At 43.6% G+C, this 19654-nt stretch overlaps 1 protein-coding gene and 1 pseudogene across 1 annotated transcript in view; one reads left to right on the top strand and one right to left on the bottom strand.

Annotated features, from left to right (window-relative positions):
- Positions 1–4104: 4104 nt before the first annotated feature.
- Positions 4105–18063, top strand: LOC102450994 (growth hormone secretagogue receptor type 1-like; annotated as a pseudogene).
- LOC102450753 (fibronectin type-III domain-containing protein 3A-like) overlaps positions 16955–19654 on the bottom strand; it is a 109855-nt gene continuing 107155 nt past the window's right edge. Inside the window, 1 exon segment of the mRNA XM_075940788.1 lies at positions 16955–19491. Within this exon segment, the coding sequence (XP_075796903.1) occupies positions 19177–19491 (315 nt within the window). The 3' untranslated portion in view covers positions 16955–19176.

The following is a 19654-nucleotide window of genomic DNA, read 5'->3' as shown; positions in this document are numbered from 1 at the left end:
TTGGAGGATTGGGTCACTAGAAATCTCATGAGATTCAACAAAGACAAGTGTAGAGTCCTGCACTTGGGACGGAAGAATCCCAAGCATAGTTACAGGCTGGGGACCAACCAGTTAAGTAGTAGTTCTGCAGAAAAGGACCTGGGGGTTACAGTGGATGAGAAGCTAGATATGAGTCAACAGTGTGCCCTTGTAGCCAAGAAGGCTAATGGCATATTAGGATGCATTAAGAGGAGCATTGCCAGCAGATCCAGAGATGTCATTATTCCCCTTTATTCGGCTTTGGTGAGGCCACATCTGGAGTACTGTGTCCAGTTCTGGGCCCCCCACTACAAAAAGGATGCGGACGCATTGGAGAGGGTCCAGCGGAGGGCAACCAAAATGATTAGGGGGCTGGAGCACATGACCTACGAGGAGAGGCTGAGGGACTTGGGTCTGTTTAGTCTGCAGAAGCGAAGAGTGAGGGGGGACTTGATAGCAGCCTTCAACTTCCTGAAGGGAGGTTCCAAAGAGGATGGAGAGAGGCTGTTCTCAGTAGTGACAGATGGCAGAACAAGGAGCAATGGTCTCAAGTTGTGGTGGGAGAGGTCCAGATTGGATATTAGGAAAAACTATTTTACTAGGAGGGTAGTGAAGCATTGGAATGGGTTACCTAGGGAAGTAGTGGAGTCTCCATCCCTAGAGGTGTTTAAGTCTCGGCTTGACAAAGCCCTGGCCGGGTTGATTTAGGTGGGATTGGTCCTGCCTAGAGCGGAGGGCTGGACTTGACGACCTTCTGAGGTCTCTTCCAGTTCTGATTCTATGATAAGGGGATGGTTGGATGAAATAACATGATCTTGGTAACTAATTGACCATTCATTTCCAGTTGGAAATAGGTCAATGGAGGGATGATAGGAGTTGCTATAGGGAACTTTCTGGGTGTCTGGCTGGTGAGTCTTGCCCACATGCTCAGGGTTTAGCTGATCGCCATATTTGGGGTCAGGAAGGAATTTTTCTCCAGGGTAGATTGGCAGAGGCCCTGGAGGTTTTTCGCCTTCCTCTGTAGCATTGGGCACAGATCACAGCTGAAGGACTCTCTGCATGTTGGGGCCTTCAAAGTATTGGAAGGCTTCAATATCTGAGACATAGGTGAGAGGATTATTCTAAGAGGGGTGGGCGAGATTCTGTGGCCTGCACGGTGCAGGGGGTCAGACTAGATGATCATAATGGTCCCTTCTGACCTTAAAGTCTATGAGTCTATGAGTCTATGTCTACACTTTCAGCTCTAAAACTTTAGGCTACGTCTACACTACAGGCTTTTTGTGCAAGGTTGCACAAAATTTGCAGGAGTGTCTACACTTGCATTCATGTGCAAGTAAATTTACAGTACAGCGTTGGAAAACAGGGCTTCTTCCGGAAGAGTTATTCCTCTCCCGATGAGGAATAAGCCCTCTTGCGCAAGAGCTCTTCCTCAAGAAGGCAGTGTAGACAGGCAACATGAATTTCTTGCAAAAGAAAGCCCTATGGCTAAAATGGCCATCAGAGCTTTCTTGCACAAGAGAGCATCTGCTGTGGACGCTCTTGCACAGCTCTTCCACAAAAGCACATGGCAGTGTGGACGCGCTCTTGTGGAAGACCTTTTGCAGAACTCTTGCGCAAAACAGCTCTTGTGCAAGAAGCCTGCAGTGCAGATGTAGCCGTTAGTGTTTCAGGAGTGTAAAAAAGCACACTAATGAGTGATAAATGTTTTAGAACCAAAAAGCAGCACTAGAGGGATATGAAAGTATAACCATCTACACAGATAACCGATGTGCCTGGGCTTCATGGATACATGCAGGCTCTGGCTACATTCGGGCTTCCGACTGCCCCCCACCTCACTCGCCGTGCTGCTGCCTGTGTTAGAGGCAGCAGTGTGGGGGAGAACAAGCAGGAAAGTAACGGTTACATGTTTACTTACTTAAATGCATTTTAACATTCCTAGTGTAGCCAGCACTTTATCGTCGAGAGCACAGTGCCCAGCGATAAAGCTACCAACCCTCCTTCAGGGTGGGATTTTTTTAATCACTGGGAGAGCTCTTCCCTGGTGATAAAGAGCAACAGCATCCTGGTAGCACTTTGACGTGGGCAATGTAGACATACTGAGACTCAGAACCTTGACACTGGCTTTGCTAGGAAAGGTCTGCAAGCTGTAAGAACATTGTGCAAACAAGCACAGAATTGTCAACTTCTATTCTGCAGAAAGCAGGAGGGAACTCTTGTAGAAGACAGTGGACATAATACTGCCTCCTGCCTTCCTTTCATGCTAAATGTGAGAACAATTAACTACCCTTTAGCAATAGTTGAAACAATAGTTGTCACTGCCCAAAGCACAGGCTGCATTTAAGGCAGTTCTTGAATCTGAACTATGCTGGAAGAGGAGTGGATAAATGTAAATATAGGGAATGGGAATTGAATTGATTGCTGCTGCTGTGTATATGTGTTTGTGTGAGTGTGAAGGAAGGAAAAATCCATGCAGTGTCTCCTGTAAGCTATGTGTTTGGCTTGTGGTGCACATCTGCACATGACTCAGTGTACATAAAATTTATTCTGGACAGGGATTAGAACATTGCCACAGGAGCATGCAGAGAAGCCCCAGACAATACAAGATAAGCCCTCAAGAAAAGCTTAGTAAGGGAACTTTTGGCTGGAGTTTTGGCTGTAAAGAGTCTTGGAACTGTGAGCAAATAAACTGTCTCCTGCCATTTGATTTCTACTGCGTTCAGGGAAACAGGACAGCCTCAGTGATGTACGTAACACTATGATCATTTTCTCCTAATGGCAACACCTCACTAAACCCCAATTTTGGCTAACCACTCAGGTCAAAATGGGAATATGTTCCTACAAAACTAACTGGAGGCTCCACATTTTACCTGGGTGACAGCCTGACCAGGAACTAGAGGCCCACATCTAATTTGCAGGCAATAGAGAAGTCTGCAGCCACCCTTCACTTGCTATGGAGTCTGGGTCTGTGGAGATGACAAAGCCTCACATGCAGGGTTCCATTACGAGCCCAGGGGATTTAGGCAGAGTAAGCAGCTCTCTAGATGAAAGATAAGGAATCCCATGCACACTATTGTGCAGCTCTGTACAGCACCAATGCTCACAGTTTGCAGTCCCCTAATTGTATTCATTGATTGCTCATGTATGAATTTAATAAGAAAGAGTCAACATGGAAGAAATTAGACAAAATTGGGTTAATTATCTTATAATTTTTCCATAAATGTCACCTTTACCACTTACATTATGTAAGAGCAATGGGAAATGATGTACCTGGCACAAAAAAGAGAAGCTGTATCCTGGAGACAGCATGTCCTTTGTATAATGTAGATCTTGCTGTCTGTTTATTTATATACTAAAGCAAACAAGCATGTGAAATTTAGTGGCTCACAGGACAAGTTGGAGCTGCAATCTAGTGGGAAGCATATATAAAGATGCTGAACAGGAAGATTGATTGGCAACATATTTCCCCTACATTAAATGCATTCTCAGTTTTCCCCACAGATCAGTCCTTTCCAGCTTGCTTTTTTTTTTTTAACCTTGAGAAAGACATTTTCTTATTACGGAAATAACTGGACGGATGTCTCATGTCTGTTGTTATCTTAAGCCTGGTCTATACTAAAGGGAAAAGTAGACCTAAGATATGCAACTCCAGCTACATTAATTACGTAGCCAGAATCAAAGTATTTTAAATCACATTTTGGTGCCATGCACACAGCGGGAGGTTGACAGGAGCACATGCTGCCATTGACTTCCCTTACTCCTCATGAGGAACAGGACCGGCACCAACGGGCACACCCTATGAGTTCGAATTAGCATGTCTTCCACTAATCGAACCCCGGAACTTCAACTGTGGCAGTGTTGATTTTCTCCATAGTGTAGACAAGCCCTTTGGTACTTATTTAACTCCATTATTGTATCCTCTGAACAACTCACAACATCCCTAGAAGGTAGGGAAATACTGCTAGCCCCATATTTGGGGAGTAACTGGCCAGATCATAAAACTGCAAAAAAGGATCCGCGAGGTTAGATTACAAATGGAATATGAGATAAGCATGTGATGCCACTACAAACACGGTTAGTACAGACGGAATGTCTAAAATCCAGGATTCTGTGGTCCAGCAACATCTGTGGTCAGATGGTAGTGGGGCCGGTGCAGTGAGGAGCACACTGGTGATTGGGGAGCAGAGCCCCGCCCAGGAGTGCAGCCTAGACCAGTGGCCTAGAGTGCAGTCCTGGGCAGGTTTGGCACAATGAGGAATGCAGCGCTGCTTGGGCCAGAGGCAGCACAGCCCTGGCCAGGGCTGGGAACAGAGCTCTGTGGCTGGGGCTGGCATCTAAGAGCAGGGCCAACAGAGCCTTGAACTCCCTGGTCTGGCAAACTCCCTGGATCGGAATTGCTCAGGTCCCAAGAGTGCCGGACCTGGGAGGTCCCACCTGTATTATTTTGTGCTGTATTAACAGGTATACAGTATGTAACACGTGGGAGGTAATTGCCCAGGGAGGTCCAACCTGTATCATTTTGTGCTGTATTAACAAGTGTACAGTATGTAACACATGAGAGGTAATTGTCCCAGTATGTTCAGCATTGGTGGGCCTCAGCTGAAATACTGTCTCCAATTCTGGGTGCCCCACTTTAGGAAAGATGTGACCAAACTGGAGAGTGCCTGGGGAGAGCAACACAATTTATAAAAGATTTAGAAAAGTTGACCTAGAAGGAAAGTTTTTTTTTTAATTAGCATGTTTAGTCTTAAGAAAAAGAGAGCGAGGATGGACCTGTTTAACAGTCTTCACCTACGTGAAGGGGTGTTGTAAAAAGACAGAAGATTAATTATTCTCTGCAGCACTGACTGCAGGACGCAATGTAATCAGCTTACTCTTTAGTGAAGATAATTTAAGTTAGAGATCAGGAAAAGCTTTTTAACTGTAAGAATAGTGGAATAGGCTTCTGAGAGAACGTGTAGAGTCTCGTAACTGGAGATTTTTAAGACCAGGTCATACAAACACGAGTCTGGGAAAGTCGTCTAGGTTTACTCTGCTGTATCTCAGCATAGGAGTTTGGATTAAATGACCTCTCACAATCTCATTCAGCCCCACATTTCTATGATTCCTACAGAGGGGACAGAGGCCTGGAGAGAACTGTTAACTAGCCTGAGGTCATACAGCCAAGCAAGGACTTGACCAAAGGCCTCCAACATTCCAGGTAAGCGCAGTAGCCACTGTATCGCTTGCATTCTCTGCGTTAAAGCAGCATGTGATAGTTCATTACTGGTGACAGCTGTAAATGTTTAATTTAAATGTAAGCAGCTTTTGTTTGTTTGTAAGAAAAATGCCACAGTACTCAAGGCTTTTCTTTACATTTTTGTGACATGAGGATTAGCAGCAAAAGCCAATCATGACGTTATTGTGGTTACCCTCGTCCTCTTTTCCCTCTCCTTCCAGTCAGCAAACCACCAACTCCCCTCAAAGTCAATGTAAAAACTTCCAAGTATTTCAGTGGAAGCAGGATTAAGCCCTTAGTTCCTGACCTTGCAAGCCAATCCGTGCAGTCAGATCCCTTTGCCCTAGGTTGATGTCACTGCATTCCCTGCACTAGGTGAAAACACATTGGCATTCACCAGTTTACAATATTCTGCCTTGACAAGTTTATTGCTATGGAACATATTCTAGGCATTGAAAATCTGTAAAAGAAACTAACTGAACTGTGGAGAATATGGATTATCATGTACATTGCTTGAAGAAATCCTATGGAGCAGAAAAAAGGAATTTAAATGATCACCAACAGTCAAAACACTCATGTTTGGCCATCATTTTAATTTCAATGCAGAATGAAATTTGGATTGACATTTTTGCTAATGACGTGTGACTTTTCAAAGAATGACAACAACCACCTGATGTGTGTCTGCTCATGTGCAGCTCTAATATCCATCTGGCTTTCATACAGATCTTTTCTCACCCATTGCTTCTTGAACCCACATTGACACTCCTCCACTGGAGCACCAAGTAGAGATAACAGCAGGGGGTGCTTCTGCATCATAGAGCTGGCCTGTCTATAGGATGAATCAGGGTGATTCCTAAGGCCTTGCGCTTTGGGGAGACCCTGCAGTGGTTGCCTCAACTATCCTAGCCCCAAGAGGACCCTGGTGGATTATGGGGCCTGGCGAGGGGATGGAGCAGTGGCAGGATCCAGTCAGCTGTGGTCTGCTTCTCCGTGGCAGTGGGAAGTAGAGCATTCCAGCCCTAGGGTGCTCCGCTTCCCCCCCCCCCCCAGAGAAGCAGGATGCAGTGGGCTGGGAGAGGGCGGTGGAGGAAGCTGCTGGACCACTCCAATTCCTGCCACTGCGGTGAGTGTGGGGGGAAGGGAAGTGACCCTTGCTGCCACCCCATGCCAAGCCCTGTAATGCTTGGGGCCCTGCCAATCCACAGGACAATCAAGATGGTCACTGTTGCTCAGGGAAGGGGGCAGTTGGGTGGAACAAGAGAGAGGCATGGGGTGGGGCTTGGGAAAGGGGTAGAGTGGGGGTACGGTGGGGTGGAATAGAGCCAGGATGTGGGCAGGGCCTGCAGCAGGGAAGTTGCCATGGGTCCTGTGGCTGGAGCACTGGTAGAAGGGGGTTGCCCCAGGCCCTTCATCCCACAAGGGACAGTCCTTCTGCATGGAGACCAGAGTGGGAGGTGGTACAACTGGAAGCTGTTGTTTTAAGTTAGTGAATGAAAATGTCTATCACTATCTGACTGCTGCTTGTCCCATAGGGACAAGGGCTCTGCAGTCTCGTCTCACATGGGGCACAAGAAACTCCAGGGCAAGCCCTGTATCCAATACATGCCAGCATTAGTTCTGGATGAGAAAGCAGAAAATAATGCGTCTGCTGTGATTCTTGGGTTGCTGCTGCATTGTATCATTGTGGTCCAAGACATTTAACAAGTTATAGCATATTACACAAAAACATCTTGCTAGGATGGGAGGAAAGGCAACAAGGGCTACAGACAACAACATTAAATTCAGCCAAGACAAATACAAGGTTTACACTTAGAGGAGAAAAAACAAATGCATAAATGCTGACTGGAAAATAACATGCTTGGCAGCATCACTACTAAGAAAGGTCTAGGAATTGTGGTGGATCACAGCCTCAATGTGAGTCAGCAATGCAATGCTGTTAGCATTGCCAAAAAAGCAAATGTAAGTGTAAGGGGACTGGTTTGGTTGATCAGCTCTCACTGTCACAGGGAAGGGGAGGGGTCCATCAGAAATCAGGATTGTGAGACTGACAGCCCCTAGGAATTGGGAAGAGGCCAGTGCGTGAGGTCAACCTGATTGACAGGGCAGGCCGGCCAGTGAGAGAGTGAGCAGGCTGGGGAGCATCCCATCCTCCCCAAGAGCTGAGATTTTCTGGGTCTGACTGAGTGGGGGCAAGCTAAAGAGAGAGCTGAGCTGGAGAGGAGAGCCAGGCCAGTCCAGGAGAGCCTGAGACAGCCCAGAAGCAGGCCCATGCTGGGAGCAGGGCTGCAGCTGCAGAGCAAGAGGGGCCAGAGACGCAGCCTAGGAGCTGGTGTCAGCACAGCAGAGAATGGAGCCGGGCTGGTGCTGGGTGCAGTGAGCAGCAGGGGAGAGCAGAGGTGGATGCCCAGTGCAAGGGGACTGCACCAGCCAAGAGGCCTGATGCTGGGGAGAAGGGTCCTGCCACACAGAGCAAGTGTCTGACCTGCAGCACCCCTGAGAAGGTGGCCTGGGACCTACGAGGACCAGACCATGGACTTTCCTTGCATTGCAGAGACGCTGTGCCACAGGGCAGAGTAATGTGTTTTCCAGCCGCTTTTTCCTCATTCTCTTTTTTAAAAATTGATAAATTGTATTTGCTTTGGATTCTAGGTAATCGTCAGTGGGTCAGGGAAGCATTCAATGTGGAGAGAGCACCCCAGAGTGGGGCCACCTTAGCCCCTGTTCTAGGTGACCACAAGAAGGTTGGAGGTTAAGCCCCAGGAATCTTGGGCACAGTTTGTTGAGGTTACAGGGACTCTGCCATGCAGGAGAGTGGAAGGGGAGGCCTCGAGGTCAGGGAGACCTGTTGGTAGAGGAAGTCGGAGCAGAGACTCAGATCCTTTCGCCAGCCCATTTCTCTGGGTAGCGTAGAAGCCAGGGAAGTTTCCCTGAATAGTGGGACCATTCTCCCGCTTTCAAAAAGATTAATCCCAGGCACTGAACTAAAACCAGCACATTTTTCTTAGGAAAGGGGGATATCTATTCCACCAAAAATGGAGCGGAGTTTTTAATGGAGCTTCAGACAATGGATTACATCAACAGCAGACAATCAGGGCACCTGCCATGTTGCCATTCACTTCCAACATGCTGTATAAGGAGGAGATACATTGCTGACACCCCATGCTGATAGCAAGAATCTTGTACTGGTGAAAGGGGCTATACAGCTTGTACCTCCAAAAACCAGCATTCTCTGGTCCTGCAACATCCAACAGGACTACAGATGCTCCTGGACCAGAGACCTGGGACACTAAGGGCAGGGAGGCCAGCTGGGGCAATAGGTTCAGTAGCTCACCTGTGGACAGTGCAAGACCAGAGATGGAGCCCCGTGGCAGCCTCTAACAGCCCGCAGCTGCACAGGGCCAGGCTGGAGTCCCCTGGCAATAGGGGTCAGTGCAGAGCTGAAGCCCCCTGGGAGGTCTGCAACAGCGTGGGACCAAAGTCTCCCGACAGCTTCCTGGAGCATTGGGTTGGGGCACTGTGGCAGCCCCTGGGAAAGTGGGGCTGGAGTCAAGCCCCTGGCAGCCCCTGGGAGCATGGGGCCAGGAAGCTGGCAGCAGCTGGGCAAGCAGCCCAGCCAGGTTTGGGTTGGAGGAGAGTGAGGCAGGATGCAGCAACAGGCAATGGGCTTGGGAGCCAGTGGCAGGAGACCTCCTCTGGACCAGCAAATTCTCGCCATGTGCTGGACCAGGGAGGTCCAACCAGCATTAACAACTCTGGAAAATGAAGGCCTGTTTATCCTCAAACGGTAGGAGAGCAATCTTGGTCTGGAAAGAGCATTTTTAATCATGCACAATTAGTTCATTTTTCCATCAGGCTGGTGCTGCTCTGTAGAGACTAACAATGGGGCAGCGGTTGGGAATATTTTTCACAATGTTGTTATTGATCCACTAGGACAGACCACAAACTCCTTCTATACAAGCACCAAGTATTCCTCAGATGACACCTTTTGATTCCTAAGGCTTGATCTGGATTCAGACTGACTACCTACACAGGAGGTGGCAATTACTCATCCAGCCCTTCTGATAGCCCTATACATGAATGCGTTTGGCTAACTTAGCAGTGCAGTACAAATTGGAAGAAGAAAAACACGTCCTTCTGTGTGTTTTATTCTAGACATTGAGGTTTCATTCATAACTGCAGAACAGGAGCCAGGGTCAGTGTTACATAGCAGGAGGCCGAACAGCTCATGGCTAGTTCTGGCACCAGTGAGCTGGCAGATTTATCAAAGGCAACAGGTTTCCATCTGGAGAGGAAATGGTAAGCACAAGTGTGGCAAACACCCCACTGCAGCACTGATGTGTTCGTGAATCCTGCCCAGCCAACACAACTCCACAACCATCCAAAGTCCATTGCTTGGAACAGAACTTGTTCCTTTTTCAGGAAGCTGCTCTTAGAGCAGTGTTGATAATGAGGCTTTGTGCAGGATTTAGGGTGGCTTGTTTTTAAGAACTCCTAGCCACATGACTGCTGTATACAGCACAAGCAGTGAGGGTTTGGGGACAGATTTTGAAAGGCAGGTAGATACCCAAAGAGGCTGAGAATCGAGGGTTTTCAGTAATGCCCACATGCCTAACTCCCAATGACTTAAAAGATCATTTGGTGCCTCAATCCCAATCTTCAAAGGAGCTATTCAGGCACCTAACTCCTATTAACAGCAAGAGAGTTCGATGCCCTCATAGACTTTTGAAAATCCCACGAGGTGTCTCTTTGCATCTTTAGGCACCTAAGTGCCTTTAATAATATAGCCATTTGTGTCTACCCCTGCTCAAGTCACACTGGGACACTTAGAATCATAGAATCCTAGGGCAGAAGGCCATTGAGTCCAACTCCCTGCCCAAAGCAGAACCAATCCAAACTAAATCATCCGAGTCAGGGCTTTGTCCAGCTGGGACTGAAAAACCTCTAGGAGTGGAGATTCCACCACTTCCCTAGGTAACCCAGTCCAGTGCTTCACCACCCTCCTAGTGAAATAGTTTTTCCCAGTATCCAACCTAGACTCCCTCCCCACACTGTATCTTGCAATCTGCCACCACTGAGAACAGCCTCTCTCCATCCTCTTTGGAACCCTCCCTTCAGGTAGTTGAAAGCTGCTATCAAATCCCCCCTCACTTCACTTCTGTAGATTAAACAAGCCCAAATCTCTCAGCCTCTCCTCATCGGTCATGTGCTCCAGCCCTCAAATCATTTTGGTTGCCCTCCGCTGGACCCTCTCCAATGCGTCCACATCCTTTCTGTAATGGGGGCCCAGAATTGGACATAATACTCCAGATATGGCCTCATCAGTGCAGAATAAAGGGGAATAATCACTTTCCTAGATCTGCTGGCAGTGCTCATCCTGCACCCTAATGTACTAACATGGCCCACGAAAGCTCATCATCTAATAAACTATCTTGTTAGTCTTTAAAGTGCTACATTGTCCTGCATTTTGCTTCAGCTACCCCAGACTAACACGGCTACATTTCTATCCCTAATGTACTGTTAGTCTTCTTGGCTACAAGGGTGCGCTGTTGACTCATATCCAGCTTCTCATGCACTGTGATCCCCAGGTCCTCTTCTGCAGAACTGCTGCTTAGCCAGTCAGTGCCCAGCCTCTAACAATGATTGGGATTCTCCTGTCTCAAGTGCAGGACTCTGCACTTATCTTTGTTGAACCTCATCAGATTTCTTTTGGCCCAATCCTCCAATTTGTCTCAGTCACTCTGGACCCTTTTCCTAACTTTCATCATATCTACCTCTCCCCAAGCTTAGTGTCATCTGCAAACCACAGAAATCACTTCCTGTAAGCAAACCCCAGTGACTTGGCTCTCCACCATTTATTTTTTCCTACCAGTGCTCTGCCTGACTCTGCAGTTTCAAGGACTTAACCCTGCTGAGTACTTACCTTTCATCCTCAAATGGAACCATTGTGCAGTACATTTCAGCAGCGTGCCTGTCATAGGCTGTAGGACAAGAACAGATCAAAAGCAGTAAAACTCTGAAGAAAATGAATGACAGACAGACATTCTTCTGAGGTCCCTCCTTCCTGCTCCCCCATTTTGCATTTGTAAGGAATGTAGGAGTTCCTGCAGATTGCTCAGTGAAGCACCCTGTTTTCATTTGGAGAGTACTAAATCTCGGATATGAAGCATAATGGCTCTCATCCACCTGTGAGTAATGAAACCCCTTTAAAAGTCTGAGTCAGCAGCTGTTTTCTTTTATGTTTTGCACAGCATCAACACCCCCCCAATCATTTAATACATAATTACTGAGTGAATTGCTGAAGTGAAAAGTAAAGACAAAGTGACATTGGTTTAAAAAATGAGACAATGTCCAAACAAAAAATTTTCCAACCAACTTGAGTATCTTATTAAGACACGTTCAGTCCAAACATCTCAGCCACAGCATATGTTGGGAAGGGGGTGTAGTGAAAAAGACCCTAAATAAACAGCAGTTCTAGATACAATGGAAAATTTCATAATTGTCCTGAGTGGTCATTAAGTTTCCATCATCAAAGAGCGCTTTAACTTCCCTTGTAACTAACTACTTTCCACAAGTTTGGCTCCACTCTGTTTTTCTCCCCAAGTATTTAATGATGTGTAATTAAGTGAATGTAGATGGAAGACGGAGAAGTCTGTGTAATGTCCATGCTCCATTGGAAGCGCATTAAACAATCAAAGTACCGCAAATGCTTTCCTCAGAAATTGAGACACACATCAGAAGTCTACACTTGGCTGTGGACCTGCTAGTGCAAAGAACATGTTTTGCTCAGATCCTGAGTAGTTAAAGATGAAGTTCCACATGCACCTGCTCTCTACCCAAGGCAAAGAGCACCTGTAAATCCAACTGCTTTGGAGGATTCTTTAGAAAGGAGCTCGTCTTTGTTAAGAAAAACTTGCAAATTTTTCTTAATCTGGCAAACTTCTGAAGATTTAAACAATGATTTTCTCAGTCCGCATCTGTTTGCCTGTTAATATGGATTATATTTACTTGCATCCACATTGGCTCCATATTCATCTTTCAAGAAATACCCCTGATGGAACTGTCAAGATACAAAAACTATTTTGAAGCAGCGTAAAGCCAACAATCAAAATGTATTTTTTTAAAATTCCAAAACATTGGGTATAGTAATCTAATAGTCTCTCAGAACAGAACAGAGCCTAGTTGTTTTTATGACTTCGAGTTTTGTTTTAAAATTGATCTTTAAAAGAGATGAAGAGGAGCCTAATATCACTCTCATGAGTTAAACCCAACATCACCTTTTATTTTGGTACCCGACATGGATTCCTTCTCAAATTACAGCTATTTCCAAAATGATACAGACTACTATGAAGATCAATCTTTTTCTTTATTTGACATTCATGTCCTGGTGCCTGTGACTATAATTGCAATCATATTATTTTTCTTAGGTATCACTGGGAATTTGCTAACAATATTAATTTTCAAAAGATACAAGGAAATGAGAACTACTGTTAATATGTATTTATCCAGCATGGCACTGTCTGACATTCTGATCTTCTTTGGTCTGCCTTCTGATTTGTACAGGATTTGGAAATACAAACCATACATATTTGGGGATTTTCTCTGCAAATTTTTGTTTTACCTCAGTGAAACCTGTACCTACTGCACCATCTTGCATATCACCACTTTGAGTGTAGAGCGGTATTTTGCAATCTGCTTTCCTTTGAAAGCCAAAACCACAATCACTAAATGCAGAGTGAAAGGGGTCATCCTTTCTTTATGGGTATGGGCTCTTCTGACTGCCAGCCCAGTTCTGTTCCTCTTTGGTGTGGAGCACCGCAATGGCATCCGGTCAGATGAAGCCAAGGAATGCAATTACATTGAACACACAGCCCGCACAGGGCTTTTAGAAACAATGACTTGGCTCTCCACCATTTATTTTTTCCTACCAGTGCTCTGCCTGACTCTGCTCTATGGACTCATCTGTGGAAAACTTTGGAGAAGCAGACATAAGATGAGAGGACCCCAGGTGGCAAGCAGAGAAAAGTATCACAAACAAACAGTCAAAATGCTAGGTAAGGATCTGACTTGAGACTAGGCTAAACAGCATTTTATATCACACTAGGCCAGACACAAAGAAAAGGTGGAAAGAGGGTGGCAAGACAGAAAAGGCAAGAAAGGGCCCTTACAGATTTATGGTTAGTATATTTCTCTTCATTTTGTCATGTTCCTGGGTTTTACTGAGGCCTGAGGGCCCCATTTGAATTGTGTGTAGATTGGTTGTAGAAACACTTCAACCCATAGTTTGCTGTGGACTAATGTAAAAAGAAACCATGCTGCTGTGACTTACTGTAAAGCAAATCTGATCAACCTTGATTTGTGTGTGTCAAGAGGGGCCGGCGCTCAGAAATCATGGTCTGAGAAGTAGTGTGTCATGCCAGCCACGCACAGTTCTCCCATTGACCATTTAATATTTGGGCCACAATCTGAACAAAATCAGGTATTCCACATTGGCTTTAATTCCTCTTCAAATGTGTTTAACATTTTAGTTGACTCATTACAGAACCTGCTCGTCAGCATGTGGTCTGTTACACAGTATGGTTCTGGGGATAAGCATCTTAACCCACAGCAGCATTTAGTACTGACGTCCCAGATGGAGTGACTCAGTCTTTTAGCGCTGAAGGTCTCTGGGTTCAATCCCCAGTCACAACTAAGACAGCAGGCATCACAATTTGATAAAAGGAAATTATTTATTTGGGTTAACATTTAAAGGCTCACTCAGCCTGTTCTCTCATCTCACATGAGCAAAATACCAACTGCTTGTTGTCAGCAAAATTCAGTGGGTGAAGGTACCAACTTTTGGTGCTTGCAGTGGAGGAAAAACATTGCTGGCCCTAGCCAGTCTGTTCACAGATCCTCTATCATCCCCCAATGGCTGTGAATAGCTCAAAAAGTGCTTCCTTACACAGAGTTCCAAGTGGAATCTTCCCTCTTTTCAGCTCTCCCAATTTTCTTCAGGAAAAATCCAGTGAAAGGCAGGAACATGGATCCATTAAACACTCTACTAACTTTAAAACTGTATTTTTTTCCTTCCAGCGGAGTTATTGTGGCCTTTTTTTTTGTTTCCTTGTCTAATGTCTTTTAAACATTTCTCTCCTCTTTTTGGTGTCTTCCTTCCCTGGCTTTACCTCTCCACTTCCTCCTCTGCATCTTTTTTATTGTTTAATTTCCCAGATTTCTTTCACTTCCCTTTTCCATCTTCCCCCATCCCATGTTTGGGTCCATGCAGCCATTCTGTTCCTCCTCTTATCTCACTCCCCAGCTGCTACCATTGGCCCACTCCCCTGGGAAATATTTCATTTCACTGACAACTGAGCCAAGTTGTTATCCTGAAATTTAACAAACAAAAAGCTGAAGTACCAATGCTGCTTAATTTAGCCTACTTGTATATGTAGCGCAGTGTTATGTCTACTTGACATGAAATGATTGCACAAGTCATGTGGTAGCAACTACTACATTTAATATGGCATGTACTAGTCTGAGGTCTTTGCCACAATGTAATTTAAAGAGCTAGGACAAACAATTCTTCAAGTATTTCTGTACTAAAATATATTCCTTTCCTTTTTAGCAGTAGTAGTCCTGGCCTTCGTGCTGTGTTGGCTACCATTCCACATTGGCCGAATCCTCTTTGCTCAGACTATAATTGTCCTATATGACTTCACTCAGTACCTTAATCTCATCTCCATGCTTCTCTTTTACCTTGGAGCATCTATCAACCCGATACTTTACAATGTCATGTCACAAAAATACAGAAAAGCAATGAGCAAAATTCTGAACTACAGTCAAGTCTGGCAATCCAGAAACTTGACAAGGAATGAAAGGACTTCTCTTGAAGGTACAGAAGTCAGTTCTGTCATGTAAACAGTTTGGCACCCACTTAAATACAGTGGGTACATCTAGATTCCATCTATCCACTAGTGAACTGTATGTTAAAACCAAGTCATGGCAGTAGTGCGTATTATGTGGTAAGTGGGGATTTTCATCTCAGGGTGGAAAGTTTGCTGCTTCCAGCTGTGCACACAAAATTCGTCATTAATCATGGTCACTCCTCCTGTTTCAGACTGATGTAGTTAGTATGTCCTGCAATGATTATAAAGTTTTAGTTTTGACTGGATCCTGACACTTATCTGCAGAAGCTGGAGTGGCCCAACACTCTCTCCAAGGACTTCAGTCAATTGTGTGCATGCGCAGTTTCACCTTGCAACAAAGCTGTCATCTTCTAATGGATTTGTCCCAAGCCCTACATGATTCCAGCTTTTGCTTATGGGTCCTACAGAATCTATTCAACATCCTCATTCAAGTTTGATGTATGAAAACTAATCAAAACAGACAAGCTGGATTGAAACTATGTGTTTATTTAACCTTAAAGGGAAGGGAAATAAAAAAACTGAAATGTTATGATTGTGAAAGATGCACGTCCATTACAAAGGCCGAAAAGAGGGAAGCAAGAAAGTTACAGGTTTGCAGGTGGAGGAGGGAGGAAGCAGAGAAAATTACTTGCTCAGTTTCCACAAGAAGCATGAGACAGACAGGGATGGGAATCCGACACTCACTCCAGTGCCTTAGTCTCAAGGCCATTCTCAAGGGGACTATTGAATCTGTAGTGTTTGGACAGATTACTTCAAGTTTAGTTTTCCCTGGTGGAAATCGATGTAATGTCAAAGCAATCAAATAATCCTGTCTTTATTACTCTGTCACCATTTCACAAGAAGTTGTTTGTTGTTGTGACAGAGCACAACAGCCTACCAGGGAAAAATAAGACATGTCACTGAGCACCACACTGGCAGTATGTGTTATCACATCACTCAGTGCTAAAGGAGCTGACTCTCTCCAGGCAAGAACATTTACATAGAGTAAGGTGGGGCTTGTGCTTTTTCCCCCCTTCTTCCAAAATGTTGATTTCATTGAGACCATTTTCAATCACCACTTTGTCATACAAGCTTCTTCTCATCCGAATAAGTAGTTAAAAATAGTAGGTAGTGGTTCCAACAGGATGGTCTACTCTACACTGGCTTGTAGCAAACAGAACCGCATCACCAGGTTTGCTTTTTTCATTTGTAGATGGTAAGGTTTAATTTTTGCCTTTATGCATCTCTGTAACCTTGCATGGGAAAGGGGTGGGAGTGCTAATTCTAGGCAATGGAAATTCCATTGCAATTTGGTTAAAAATAGTTTGAGGGAAAGTGAGTGAGCCAGCCAATCTGGCATAATCCCTTCTCCCTTTCTGGACATATTGTTGCTGGGCAGAGCCAGGGAACAGCTGATCTACACAAATTTCAGTGGGTTTCCTGATTCCTTGGAGTTGTATGGAGTCCTGCTTTTTCCACTGCACTGGGAGCGGAGAGGGAGAGGCATAAATGGCAGCACAAGCCACATGGAGAGCAGCACAGAGGGACTGGAAGCTGCATATGAATCTTGGGAAATCTGTGCTGTGGTGCTGGAGAACTACATCCCCTCCACAAACCCAGACTCCTCCCTCCCACATGGAGCATGACAAGTTTCATCTCGGAACTTCCTGAGCATCTCTCTCATACTGGAGGTTCAAGGTATAGCATATTGAAGCTATAAAGCAACTCAATTCCATGTTGCTGTTCCCTACATCCTAAACTACCTACTAGACTGGCAGATGACAGGATTGCCCTAGAAGAAAGGTCTCATATTCATACATTAAAACACAAATACATATCAAATTTGAAAACTTTTGTATTTTTATTGGCTGTATTAAATATATTATCTATTTGATAGTTACATTTTAGTAATACAATGCATGGCAGTTTTAACATAAGTTTGAGATCTCAAAATTACAAATACAAGAAAAATGAAAATACCTAGTATGTTAATGCCACTAGGGTACATCAATATGGAATGCATAATAAACAATATAAAATCTACATTACACTATACTTTTCAGTATATTTTCTGGAAATAACATTTAGTGGCAATTCAGAAGCATTTTATTTTAATTTTCTAGGAAGTCATGATTTTAGTTAATATTTATTCTGAAAGCCTACTTTATTATTTTAAAAACATATCAGAAATGCTATTGCCAAATAAATCACTAAATGATTTGCTCTGTTCGTCTATGAGTTAAAGAAAAAAATCCTTTGGCAAAAGAAATTTGCTGAAGGCAGTCTATTGTTTTCTAAAAGTAAACTATGAAAGGAAATAAAGGCATATTTGTAAACTTCGGAAAACTGAAGACACTAATATCTGCATAAAACTCTTTTCAAAACTGAAGAGAGACTCCATAATACAAATGATTAAAGTTCTGCTACAAGTAGAACAATACATTCAAACATACATTTTCCAGGACTTTTTAAATCAAAATAAATAGAGTACAAAAAGAAGAGTATGTTTTTGAAAAGTTAATTTCAGATTGCACCATAAATCTACTTTTAAGAATATTAAATGATACTATGTCATAATTTAGGATTTCCACATTTGAAACGCAACACAATGCCTCAAAGTTGAACTTAGCAACCATAGAAGAAATATCCTTAAGATGTTTTATTCTTTCGAAGAATGAGCCTGTACCCAACAGTACTATCCTATATGCAAATACACCACCCCGGTGTCCAGGAAGTGTAGCTGTAGCACTTGCAAAGTATATTAAATCTGTAACATTGTATGGCATGTTCTTTTAATGCCAAAATAAGTAAGACAACGCACTTTCAAATAAATATCTAAATCTGTGTCTTCCAGCTTTCCAAACAGTTGATGAAAAGACAATAGCTGTCAGACTTATCTTCAGATATCTAAAGAACATGTTTGACAAGGAAGTCAATCATATGTAGTGCATCATATCCACCAAAAATATTCCTCAAAACAGTCAGACATGCATGACAAGTTTTGGAAAAAAGTTTCATAGCAAACTGAAAGTTCTCACCACCACCATAATGGAATGTGAACTGCCACCATTGTGACAAATTAATTTAAAACACTGTAAAATGTTACCTAAAAATATTTCACATATAGTTTGATAATTCAGATAAGGACAGAAGATCATCCAAAAGCAGTTTGAACTTTTTATTTTTAGGTTAAGAATAGTACGAAAACATTTGCTCAGTTTGAGCCAATAGTGAAACATTTATCATAAATGCACTCTTTCTTCTTAAAGACAAAATCTGTGCCTTTTCTGAAAATTCTGAAAAGATTCAATCAGATGCACAGGAAATAACGGTTCTCAGGCACTGAGAATGAAAATGTGGATTGGGCTAACAGTTGTTTACCAGCAGCTGAAGCATTTCACTCAAGTGTAAAGTACAAAGGGGGAGCAATTTGCAATATTACATAGAAATGCAATCACTCTATGTATATTACATCTCTAGCATTTTTAATTAAAATTCGAAAAATGCTGGCACCTCTAACATTTGAAATATTATTGAACCCCAAACATTATAATAACTGCAAAGTAGTATCATATTGTGTTTTCCTTCTACAGTATGTTAAATGTGGTTTGCTCTAGCAATATTCTGTAGTACAGTACTGTTCTAAGCTTAAGAATTTTTGCTGCTGTATTTCATGTATACCAAACTGTAACAATACTTGATTAAAAGTTGCTGATCCCCTACCACTTGCCTTCAAAGGACATCATAGAAAGCCTTTTCTCTAACTGGCCAAGTGGCCAAGCTGTGTATTTATGGGGGGAAGGAGGGCAGCAATTTTTTGCTATTTTATTAAGAGCTAACCCCAATTACAGAGTACCCAGGATTACCCATTCTATGATAGTTGTGTTATTTGGAAGGTTTCTGCCAACCCAGTCTTAATGTCAGGCAGCAGCAAAGATGGAAACATGTGTATCTCTTATACCATCATTTCCAACTAGGATTTAATTTAGAATGAATCAACATAAATACTCAGAATAACTTTTTTATAAAAAACTGAATAATGACTAGGCTTTAAATAGTCTACTTGATTACAAAGTACTGAATAACAGCAGCAAACAAAACAGCAACGACTGCAAACCCCAGAAGAAGAAGAAAAGCAGCAAGCTTGTCATCCCGTAACACCTTATCAGTTGCAAGTTCAGCTGTAGAATTAGTACATTGTGAAACCAACTCTTGTTTTTGAGATGAAAATACTGTACTGAGACTGTAAGGTCCATACAGTTCTTGTAATCCAGTAGAATCTTGATACTGGCGTCCAGCACAGACTCTGAACCGATATTCACGGTTCTTCTGAAAGTTTGTGAAACGGAATGAAGTCTCTGATCCCTTGTATACCTAAATAATAAAAGTAAATAATAAAAGACATCATCTAATGCACTTTCCCAATACCTAGCAGTAGACACAATAGACAGTGCTGCCAGAGCAGGCCTGCAGTAGTCTGGGAAGCCCACCCCACCCATCCAGTTCAATCTCTGCTTTTATTTTGGAAGCACTTCCT

Source organism: Pelodiscus sinensis, chromosome 13, assembly GCF_049634645.1.
Source record: "Pelodiscus sinensis isolate JC-2024 chromosome 13, ASM4963464v1, whole genome shotgun sequence".
In the NCBI taxonomy this organism is placed as follows: domain Eukaryota; kingdom Metazoa; phylum Chordata; order Testudines; family Trionychidae; genus Pelodiscus; species Pelodiscus sinensis.
The sequence above is the reverse complement of the archived record's forward strand: the minus strand, read 5'-3'. Positions and strand labels throughout refer to the sequence as shown.